At 37.2% G+C, this 12318-nt stretch overlaps 1 protein-coding gene across 2 annotated transcripts in view; it reads right to left on the reverse strand.

The window, feature by feature from the left end:
* Window positions 1-12318, reverse strand: part of UCHL5 (ubiquitin C-terminal hydrolase L5) — a 52224-nt gene that overhangs the window by 7766 nt on the left and 32140 nt on the right. Inside the window, exons 8-9 of one of the 2 annotated variants that reach the window (XM_060091441.1) lie at window positions 10002-10104; window positions 9039-9152 (exon numbers count right to left, since the gene is read on the reverse strand). In XM_060091441.1, coding sequence (XP_059947424.1) covers window positions 9039-9152; window positions 10002-10104 — 217 coding nt within the window. The remainder of the gene's footprint in view (window positions 1-9038; window positions 9153-10001; window positions 10105-12318) is intronic. The other variant, XM_060091442.1, reaches the window with a different exon arrangement.

Raw genomic sequence — 12318 nt, forward strand, 5'->3', positions numbered from 1 at the left:
AAACTGAATAAGTACCATTTCCAAAGTCCTACAAAATTTGAAGTTTCCTTCACTCTTTTCAGTCTCTGAAAAAAGCTTATCAGGCGTAGCTTTAAGATGGCAGAAGAGTAAAATGCAGAGATCACCTTCCTCCCCACAAATACATCAGAAATACATCTACCTGTGGCACAACTCCTACAGAACACCTACTGAATGCTGGCAGAAGACCTCAGACCTCCCAAAAGGCAAGAAACTCCCCCACATACCTGGGTAGGGAAAATGAAGAAAGAAAAAACAGAGACAAAAGAATAGGGATGGGACCTGCACCAGTGGGAGGGAGCCGTGAAGGAGGGAACGTTTCCACACACGAGAAGCCCCTTCGCGGGCAGAGACTGCGGGTGGCGGAGGGGGAAAGCTTCGGAGTAGCGGAGGAGAGTGCAGCAACAGGGGTGCGGAGGGCACAGCGGAGAGATTCCCGCACAGAGGATTGGTGCCGACCAGCACTCACCAGCCCAAGAGGCTTGTCTGCTCGCCCGCCGGGACGGGCGGGGGCTGGGAACTGAGGCTCGGGGTTCGGAGGTCAGATCCCAGGGAGAGGACTGGGGTTGGCGGCGTGAACACAGCCTGAAGGGGCTAGTGCACCACGGCTGGCCGGGAGGGAGTCCAGGAAAAGGTCTGGAGCTGCCAAAAAAAGAGACTTTTTCTAGCCTCTTTGTTTCCTGGTGCGCGAGGAAAGGGGATTAACAGCACCACTTAAAGAAGCTCCAGAGACGGGCGCGAGCCGCGGCTATCAGCGCGGACCCCAGAGACGGGCATGAGACGCTAAGGCTGCTGCTGCCACCACCAAAAAGCCTGTGTGCGAGCACAGGTCACTATCCACACCGCCCCTCCTGGGAGCCTGTGCAGCCCGCCACTGCCAGGGTCCCGTAATCCAGGGACAACTTCCCCGGGAGCACAGCGCGCCTCAGGCTGTTGTAACGTCACGCCGGCCTCTGCCGCCGCAGGCTCGCCCCGCATCCGTGCCCCTCCCTGCCCCCGGCCTGAGTGAGCCAGAGCCCCCGAATCAGCTGCTCCTTTAACCCCGTCCTGTCTGAGTGAAGAACAGACGCCCTCAGGCGACCTACACACAGAGGCGGGTCCAAATCCAAAGTTGAACCCTGGGAGCTGTGCGAACAAAGAAGAGAAAGGGAAATCTCTCCCAGCAGCCTCAGGAGCAGCAGATTAAATCTCCAGAATCAACTTGATGTACCTGCATCTGTGGAATACCTGAATAGACAACGAATCATCCCAAATTGAGGAGGTGGACTTTGGGAGCAACGATATATATATATTTTTCCCTTTTTCTCTTTTGTGAGTGTGTATGTGTATGCTTCTGTGTGTTATTTTGTCTGTATAGCTTTGCTTTTACCATTTCTCCTACCGTTCTCTCTGTCCGTTTTTTCCTTTTTTTTAGTATACTTTTTAGCACTTGTTATCATTGGTGGATTTGTTTTTTGGTTTGGTTGCTCTCTTCTTTCTTTCCTTTTTTTATTACTTAAAAAACCTTTTTTAAATAATTAATTTTTATTTTAATAACTTTATTTTATTTTACTTTATTTTATTTTACCTTCTTTCTTTCTTTCTCTTTTTTCTGCCTTTTATTCTGAGCCGTGTAGATGACAGGCTCTTGGTGCTCCATCCAGGGGTCAGGGCTGTGCCCCTGAGGTGGGAGAGCCAAGTTCAGGACACTGGTCCACAAGAGACCTTCCAGCTCCATGTAATATCAAATGGCAAAAATCTCTCAGAGATCTCCATCTCAACGCCAAGACCCAGCTTCACTCAACGACAAGCAAGCTACAGTGCTGGACACCCTATGCCAAGCAACTAGCAAGACAGGAACACAACTCCATTTATTAGCAGAGAGGCTGCTTAAAATCATAATAAAGCCACAGACACCCCAAAACACACCACCAGACGTGGACGTGCCCACCAGAAAGACAAGATCCAGCCTCATCCACCAGAACACAGGCACTAGTCCCCTCCACCAGGAAGCCTACACAACCCACTGAACCAACCTTAGCCACTGGGATCAGACACCAAAAACAACGGGAACTACGAACCTGCAGCCTGAGAAAAGGAGACCCCAAACACAGTAAGTTAAGCAAAATGAGAACACAGAGAAACACACAGCAGATGAAGGAGCAAGGCAAAAACCCACCGGACCTAACAAATGAAGGGAAATAGGCAGTCTACCTGAAAAAGAATTCAGAATAACGATAGTAAAGATAATCCAAACTCTTAGAAATACAATGGAGAAAACACAAGAAACGTTTAGCAAGGACCTAAAAGAACTAAAGAGCAAACAAACAATGATGAACAACACAATAAATGAAATTAAATATTCTCTAGAAGGAATCAATAGCAGAATAACTGAGGCAGAAGAACGGATAAGTGACCTGGAAGATAAAACAGTGGAAATAACTGCTGGAGAGCAGAATAAAGAAAAAAGAATGAAAAGAATTGAGGACAGTCTCAGAGACCTCTGGGACAACATTAACGCACCAACATTCAAATTATACGGGTCCCAGAAGAAGAAGAGAAAAAGAAAGGGACTGAGAAAATATTTGAAGAGATTATAGTTGAAAACTTCCCTAATATGGGAAAGGAAATAGTTAATCAAGTCCAGGAAGCACAGAGAGTCCCATACAGGATAAATCCAAGGAGAAACATGCCAAGATGCATAGTAATCAAACAATCAAAAATTAAATACAAAGAAAAAATATTAAAAGCAGCAAGGGAAAAACAACAAATAACACACAAGGAAATCCCCATAAGGTTAATATTTCAGCAGAAATATTAATATTAATATTAAATATCAGTTAATATTGATATTTCTGCAAGCCAGAAGGGAGTGGCCGGACATATTTAAATTAATTTAGGAGAAAAACTTACAACCAAGATTACTCTACCCATCAAGGATCTCATTCAGATTTGACGGAGAAATTAAAACCTTTACAGACAAGCAAAAGCTAAGAGAATTCTGCACCACCAAACCAGCTTTACAACAAATGCTAAAGGAACTTTTCTAGGAAGGAAACAGAAGAGAAGGAAAAGACCTACAGTAACAAACCCAAAACAATTCAGAAAATGGTAATAGGAGCATACATATCGATAATTACCTTAAATGTAAATGGATTAAATGCTCCAGCCAAAAGACATAGACTGGCTGAATGGATACAAAAACATGATCCATATATATGCTGTCTGCATGAGACCCACCTCAGACCTAGGGAAACATACAGACTGAAAGTCAGGGGATGGAAAAAGATATTCCATGCAAATGGAAATCAAAAGAAAGCTGGAGTAGCAATTCTCATATCAGACAAAATAGACTTTAAAACAAAGACTGTTACAAGAGACAAAGAAGGACACTACATAATGATCAAGGGATCAATGCAATAAGATATAACAATTGTAAATATTTATGCACCCAACATAGGAGCACCTCAATACATAAGGCAAATACTAACAGCCATAAAAGGGGAAATCGACAGTAACACAATTATAGTACGGGACTTTAACGCCCCACTTTCACCAATGGACAGATCATCCAAAATGAAAATAAATAAGGAAACACAAGCTTTAAATGATACATTAAACAAGATGGACTTAATTGATATTTATAGGACATTCCAGCCAAAAACAACAGAATACACTTTCTTCTCAAGTGCTCATGGAACATTCTCTGGGATAGATCATATCTTGAGTCAAATCAAGCCTTGGTAAATTTAAGAAAGCTCAAATTGTATTAAGTATCTTTCCTGACCACAATGCTGTGAGACTAGATATCAATTACATGAAAAAATCTGTAACAAATACAAACACATGGAGGCTAAACAATACACTACTTAATAACCAAGGGATCACTGAAGAAATCAAAGAGGAAATCAAAAAATACCTAGAAACAAATGACAATGAAAACACAATGACCCAAAACCTATGGGATGCAGCAAAAGCAGTCCTAAGAAGGAAGTTTACAGCAATACAATCCTACCTTAAGAAACAAGAAGCAACTCAAATAAGCAACCTAACCTTACACCTAAAGCAATTAGAGAAAGAAGAACAAAAAACCACAAAGTTAGCAGAAGGAAAGAAATCATAAACATCAGATCAGAAATAAATGAAAAAGAAATGAGGGAAACGATAGCAGAGATCAATAAAACTAGAAGCTGGTTCTTTGAGAAAATAAACAAAATTGATAAACCATTAGCCAGGCTCATCAAGAGAAAAAAGGAGAAGACTCAAATCAACAGAATTAGAAATGAAAAAGGAGAAGTAACAACTGACACTGCAGAAATACAAAGGATCGTGAGAGACTACTACCAGCAACTATATGCCAATAAAATGGACAACCTGGAAGAAATGGACAAATTCTTAGAAATGCACAACCTTCTGAGCATGAACTGGGAAGAAATAGAAAATATGAACAGACCAATCACAAGCACTGAAATTGAAACTGTGATTAAAAATCTTCCAACAAACAAAAGCCCAGGACCAGATGGCTTCACAGGCCAAGTCCATCAAACATTTAGAGAAGAGCTAATACCTATCCTTCTCAAATTCTTCCAAAATATAGCAGAGGGAAGAACACTCCCAAACTCATTCTACGAGGCCACCATCACCCTGACACCAAAACCAGACAAAGATGTCACAAAGAAAGAAAACTACAGGCCAATATCACTGATGAACATAGATGCAAAAATCCTCAACAAAATACTAGCAAACAGAATCCAACAGCACATTAAAAGGATCATACACCATGATCAAGTGGGGTTTATCCCAGAAATGCAAGGATTCCTCAATATAGGCAAATCAATCAATGTGATACACCATATTAACAAACTGAAGGAGAAAAATCATATGATCATCTCAATAGATGCAGAGAAAGCTTTCAACAAAATTCAACACCGATTTATGATAAAAACCCTCCAGAAAGTAGGCATAGAGGGAACTTTCCTCAACATAATAAAGGCCATATATGACAAACCCACAGCAAACATTGTCCTCAATGGTGAAAAACCGAAACCATTTCCACTAAGATCAGGAAGAAGAAAAGGATGTCCACTCTCACCACTATTATTGAACATAGTTTTGGAAGTTTTAGCCACAGCAGTCAGAGAAGAAAAAGAAATAAAAGGAATGCAAATCGGAAAAGAAGAAGTAAAGCTGTCACTGTTTGCAGATGACATGATACTATACATAGAGAATCCTAAAGATGCTACCAGAAAACTGCTAGAGCTAATCAATGAATTTGGTAAAGTAGCAGGATACAAAATTAATGCACAGAAGTCTTTTGCATTCCTATACACTAATGATGAAAAATCTGAAAGAGAAATGAAGGAAGCACTTGCATTTACCATTACAGCAAAAAGAATAAAATACCTAGAAATAAACCTACCTAAGGAGACAAAAGACCTGTATGCAGAAAATTATAAGACACTGATGAAAGAAATTAAAGATGATACAAATAGATGGAGAGATATACTATGTTCTTGGATTGGTAGAATCTACACTGTGAAAATAACTATATTCCCCAAAGCAATCTACAGATTCAATGCAATCCCTATCAAACTACCACTGGCATTTTTCACAGAACTAGAACAAAAATTTCACACTTTGTATGGAAACACAAAAGATCCCGAATAGCCAAAGCCATCTTGAGAAAGAAAAACGGAGCTGGAGGAATCAGGCCCCCTAACTCCAGACAATACTACAAAGCTACAGTAATCAAGACAGTATGGTACTGGCACAAAAACAGAAATATAGATGAATGGAACAGGACAGAAAGCCCAGAGATAAACCCACGCACATATGGTCACCATATCTTTGATAAAAGAGGCAAGAATATACAGTGGAGAAAAGACAGCCTCTTCAATAAGTGGTGCTGGGAAAACTGGACAGCTACATGTAAAAGAATGAAATTAGAACACTCCCTAACACCATACACAAAAATAAGCTCAAAATGGATTAAAGACCTAAATGTAAGGCCAGAAACTATCAAACTCTTAGAGGAAAACATAGGCAGAACACTCTATGACATAAATCACAGCAAGATCCTTTTTGACCCACCTCCTAGAGAAATGGAAATAAAGACAAAAATAAACACATGGGACCTAATGAAACTTAAAAGCTTTTGCACAGCAAAGGAAACCATAAACAAGACCAAAAGACAAACTTTAGAATGGGAGAAAATATTTGCCAATGAAGCAACTGACAAAGGATTAATCTCCAAAATTTATAAGCAGCTCATGCAGCTCAATAACAAAAAAACAAACAACCCAATCCAAAAATGGGCAGAAGACCTAAATAGACATTTCTCCACAGAAGATATACAGACTGCCAACAAACACATGAAAGGATGCTCAACATCTTTAATCATTAGAGAAATGCAAATCAAAACTACAATGAGATATCATCTCACACCAGTCAGAATGGCCATCATCAAAAAATCTAGAAACAATAAATGCTGGAGAGGGTGTGGAAAAAAGGGAACACTCTTGCACTGCTGGTGGGAATGTGAATTGGTACAGCCACTATGGAGAACAGAATGGAGGTTCCTTAAAAAACTAAAAATAGAACTACCATATGACACAGCAATCCCACTACTGGGCATATACCCTGAGAAAACCATAATTCAAAAAGAGTCATGTACCAAAATGTTCATAGCAGCCCTATGTACAATAGCCTGGAGATGGAAACAACCTAAGTGTCCATCATCAGATGAATGGATAAAGAAGATGTGGCACATATATACAATGGAATATTACTCAGCCATAAAAAGAAATGAAATTGAGCTATTTGTAATGAGGTGGATGGACCTAGAGTCTGTCATACAGAGTGAAGCAAGTCAGAAAGAGAAAGACAAATACTGTATGCTGACACATATATACGGAATTTAAGAAAAAAAAATGTCCTGAAGAACATAGGGGTAAGACAGGAATAAAGACACAGACCTACTAGAGAATGGACTTGAGGATATGGGGAGGGGGAAGGGTAAGCTGTGACAAAGCAAAAGAGAGGCATGGACATATATACACTACCAAATGTAAGGTAGATAGCTAGTGGGGAAGCAGCCGCATAGCACAGGGAGATCAGCTTGGTGCTTTGTGACCGCCTGGAGGGGTGGGATAGGGAGGGTGGGAGGGAGACGCAAGAGGGAGGGGATATGGGAACATATGTATAACTGATTCATTTTGTTATAAAGCAGAAACTAACACACCCTTGTTAAGCAATTATACTCCAATAAAGATGTTTTTAAAAGTAAATAAATAAAAAATAAACTCTTAAGAAATCATTTAAAAAAAAAAAAAAAAAAGAGTGATGTACCACAACGTTCATTGCAGCTCTATTTACAATGGCCAGGATATGGAAGGCACCTAAATGTCCATCGACAGATAAATGGATAAAGCAGATGTGGCACATATATACAATGGAATATTACTCAGCCATAAAAAGAAACAAAATTGAGTTATTTGTAGTGAGGTGGATGGACCTAGAGTCTGTCATACAGAGTGAAGTAAGTCAGAAAGAGAAAAACAAATACTGTATGCTAACACATATATATGGAATAAAAAAAAAAGAAAAGGACATGAAGAACCTATGGGCAAAACAGGAATAAAGACACAGACCTACTAGAGAATGGACTTGAGGATATGGGCAGGGGGAAGGGTAAGCTGAGACAAAGTGAGAGAGTGGCATGGATATATATACACTACCAAACATAAAACAGATAGCTAGTGGGAAGCAGCCGCATAGCACAGAGAGATCAGCTCAGTGCTTTTTGACCACCTAGAGGGGTGGGGTAGGGAGGGTGGGAAGGAGGGAGATGCAAGAGGGAAGAGATATCAGGACATATGTATATGTATAACTGATTCACTTTGTTATAAAGCAGAAACTAACACACCATTGTAAAGCAATTATACTCCAATAAAGATGTTTAAAAAAAAAAAAGCTTATCAGACAGACTGCAAGTGAAGGAGAATGACATTATTAAAGGCAGTCTTGCTTAATATTTTACTCTGAGTTATATAATATTTGACATAATTAAAATAAATTTAAAAAATGTAAAACCCTAAAAAAACTGGAAAGCAAAATTTTAAAAACAAATCCAAATTTTTATTAAATTGGTGATAGGATGACACCAAGAGAAAATTTTTTCAGATGAATTTTAAAATATGCTAATTTGATTGCACATCCAAAATGAAATATATCCTAACGAGAAAATTAACTGAAGAAGAAACTTCTCAGTTGTTATTAACACTACTGGCACTGTTATTTGAACCTTTTTATATATACATACAAATACAGATAGCATAAAGCAAATAGGTAATTATGTTAATGTTGAGAGAAACCAAGACTTTCAGCTGAAAAGATACAAATGCTTAACTTCAAATATAAAGCCCTTTAATCCTAAATTTGAGTATTAATATGAGTTCATGTTGCATTTTCTCTTCAAAAATAAAAGAAGAAACAAATAAAAACGTATTTCTTAGCTCTGAAAAGTCCTAGAAGTAATGAAGAATCAGTATGACTGAGCACCCTAAGCAACCAGATAATGGTTTCTAAATACCATTTCTCACCAAAAGCACTCAGGACTTCTTGAAAAAATGGCTGATTCCCAGTCTGAAGCAGGGAATGTACAAGATAAGTCTGAAACATCTTGTCATACTAGAAAACAAGGAATCTATCAAAGATGAAGAGAGTCACATCAAAAAGACTTAGGAGACAGCCTGAAGTGGCTTCCAATGGCTAAAGATGGGATAATTTGAGCATCAATAACAACTGCAGTGAACTTTAGCATCAAATATGTTAAATATCTGTTTGTAATGATACTTGAAAAAAAGGAAAAAAAAAAGGAAAGAAACCTCACTAGTTACCTTTTTAGGATACCAGGGAATCAACGCATTATTCTGAAAAAGTGTAAATCATGGGGAAAAAACAATCAAGCATTCAACATACCTTCATGTCAAAATATACCACTCTACACTAAAACATTAAAGGAACAAATAAAAAGTACATACCTTATATCTTTTTAATTTCTGTACTTCTTCTTCAATAAGCATCTGATTTTTGGCAACCTCTGACTGAATAGCACTTAACATGTTATTACCCTGATCTGTATCCATGGGTTCCTCCTTAGGGGAAAGAAAAAGAAATAGCACACCCTAATGACTGAGGCTTAAGTCTAAACTATTTTTAAATGATAAACATAGGACAATCATTTTCAAATTTTATTCTTAATATTGGTGATGGAATACCAGCTTACTAACTGCAATATTAAAGGATAAAAGCTAAGTAGTATCTTCCAATTTTCTATGTTCTACAACAATACATATGAATTTTTACCTAAAAACAATCTATACGGTAGCAAACTGAATTGCTATAATCTGCTGTTGAGCTATAAAGTAAATCTGCTTAAATATACTCATGAAAATGTGATCAAAGAAACATAAAAAAAGCCTTTGTCTATTACTAATTCTCTTCTCCAGTCATATTTACTAGAAAGATAATCATCATGAGGAACAGTAAAGATTACATGTGAATCTAAATGTGCCCAATTAATTCTGTAAGAAATATATTCTAACTTGCTTAATTATATAATGAAATTACAGTAAATTGTTAACACTTATTTAGCACATACTATTTGTCAGTCACTTTTTTAAGTGGTTTATATATACGTTATATCAGTTATTCTTCACAACCACCTTTTGAGGTAAATACTATTATCCCTACTTTACATGAAGAAACTGAGGCACAAAGAAATACACTCAAAATCATACTTCCACTAAGTGGCAAAGGCAGGAGCTGAATCTAAGAAGCCTGACTCCAGAGTATATTCTCGTAATCACCACTCAGGATACTTGATTAAATCTATATTTCAGACAAAGAAAGAAAGAAGAAGGAAAAAAGGAAAGAAGAAAATAAATAGTTTCCCTGAGAGAATAACTAAGCTAGAACTTTGTACATAAAAACTGGCCACAAACCTCAGCAAGTTGTCTTTGTAACTCTGCTATCTTCTGTTCATATATCATTTTTCTGTCAGACACAATGGCCATTAAGTTAAATCGAATTTCACCTTCACTGTACCTAAAAAAAAAAATTAAAGTTTATAATGTAGTAAAGAAATGTAACATTATTACAATTAAGATAATCTATTGTGATTACCCCCTTATTCTCTGGGGTAAACACAGATCTACCAATTGGCTAACCATAAAAACTGACATTTAAAAAAATCTTTCCTAAAGAGAAGTTACAACCAGTATCACAAAAATACAAACAATCATAAGAGAATACTATGAAAAATGATACACCAACAAATTGAGCAACCTAGAAGAAATGGATAATTTCCTAGAAACAATCTTCCAAGACTGAATCAGGAAGAAACAGAAAATCTGAACAGACTGATTATTAGTAATGTAATTGAATCAGTAAACAAAAAAATCCCAACAACCAAAACTCCAGGACCAGAGGACTGCACAGGGGAATTCTACCTAACATTGAAAGAGGAGTTAATGCCTTTATTTCTCAAACTATTCCAAAAAACTGAAGAGGAGGGAATACTTCCAAACTCATTCTATGAGTCCAGCATTACCCTGATACAAAAACCAAAGACACTACAGAAAAAGAAAATTACAGACCAATATCCCTGATGAACACAGATGCAAAAATCCCCAATAAAATATCAGCAAACAGAATTCAACAATACATTAAAAGGATTGCACATAATGATCAAGTGGGATTTATTCCAGGGATGCAAAGATGGTTCAATATACACAAACCAATCAACATTATAACTATATCAGCAAAACAATGGACAGAAATCACATGATTATCTTAATAGAGGCAGAAAAAGTATTTGACAAAATTCAACATCCATTCATAATAAAAACTCTTAACAAACTTGGTAAGACAGAACAATCTCAACATAATAAGGGTCATTTAAGCCAAACCCACAGCTATCATCATACTCAACAGTGAAAAGCTAAAAGCTTTTCTTTTAAGATCAGTAACAAGACAAGGATGCCCACTCTCACCATTTTTATTCAACATAGTATTAGAAGTCCTAGCCACAGCAATCATACAAAAAAAAATAAAAGGCATCCAAATTGGAAGGGAAAAAGTAAAACTCACTATTTGCTGATGACATATTAAATACAAAAAAATCCTAAAAATTCTACCAAAAACTATTAGAACTAATAAGTGAATTCACTAAAGTTATAGCATATAAAATCAAAATACAGAAATCTGTTGCATTTCTGTACACTAATAATGAACTATCAGAAAGAGAAATCAAGAAAACAATTCCATTTGCAACTGCATCAAAAAGAATAAAATACCTAGGAATAAAGTTAAACAAGGAGATGAAAGAACTGTACTCTGAAAACTGTAAGATACTGATGAAAGAAACTGAAGACAACACAAATAGAAAGATATACCATGCTCATGGATTGGAAGAATTAATACTGTTAAAATGTCCATACCACCCAAGCAACCTACAGATTTGATAATCCCTATTTTCACAGAACTAGAACAAATACTCCTAAAATTTGTATGAAACCACAAAAGACCCCAAATAGCTAAAGCGATCTTGGGAAAGAAAGAGCTGAAGGTATCATGTTCCCTGACTTCAAACTATACTATAAAGTCAAAATAATCAAAACAATATGGTACTGGGACAAAAACACACATATAGATCAGTGGAACAGAATAGAGTCCAGAAATAAACCCACAAAACACACAGTCAATTAATCTACAACAAAGGAGGCAAGAATATACAATGGGGGAAAAGTCTCTTCAATAAGAGTTGTTGGCAAAACTGGACAGCTACATGTAAAAGAATGAAACTAAACCATTTCCTCACACCTTATACAAAAATAAACTCAAAATGGATTACAGACTTAAATGTTAGACCTGAAACCATAAAACGCCTAGAAGAAACATAGGCAGTAGCTCTTTCACATTGGTCTTAGCAATAATTTTTGGATCTGTCCCCTCGACAAGGGAAACAAAATAAAAAATAAACAAATGGACTACATCAAACTAAAAAGCTTTTGCACAGCAAAGGAAAGCACCAACAAAATGAAAAGGCTGCCTACTGAATTGGAGAAGATATTTGCAAATGATATATCTGATAATGGGTTAATATCCAGAATATATAAAGAGCTCACAATCCAGCAATTTCACTTCCAGGTATTTTTCCAAGGAAAACAAAAACACTAATTTGAAAAGATGTATCTACCCCAATGTTCACAGCAGTATTATTTACAATAGCCAAGATATGAAAGCAACCTAAGTGTCCAT

The sequence above is a fragment of the Mesoplodon densirostris genome, chromosome 2 (genome assembly GCF_025265405.1).
Source record: "Mesoplodon densirostris isolate mMesDen1 chromosome 2, mMesDen1 primary haplotype, whole genome shotgun sequence".
Lineage (NCBI taxonomy): Eukaryota > Metazoa > Chordata > Mammalia > Artiodactyla > Ziphiidae > Mesoplodon > Mesoplodon densirostris.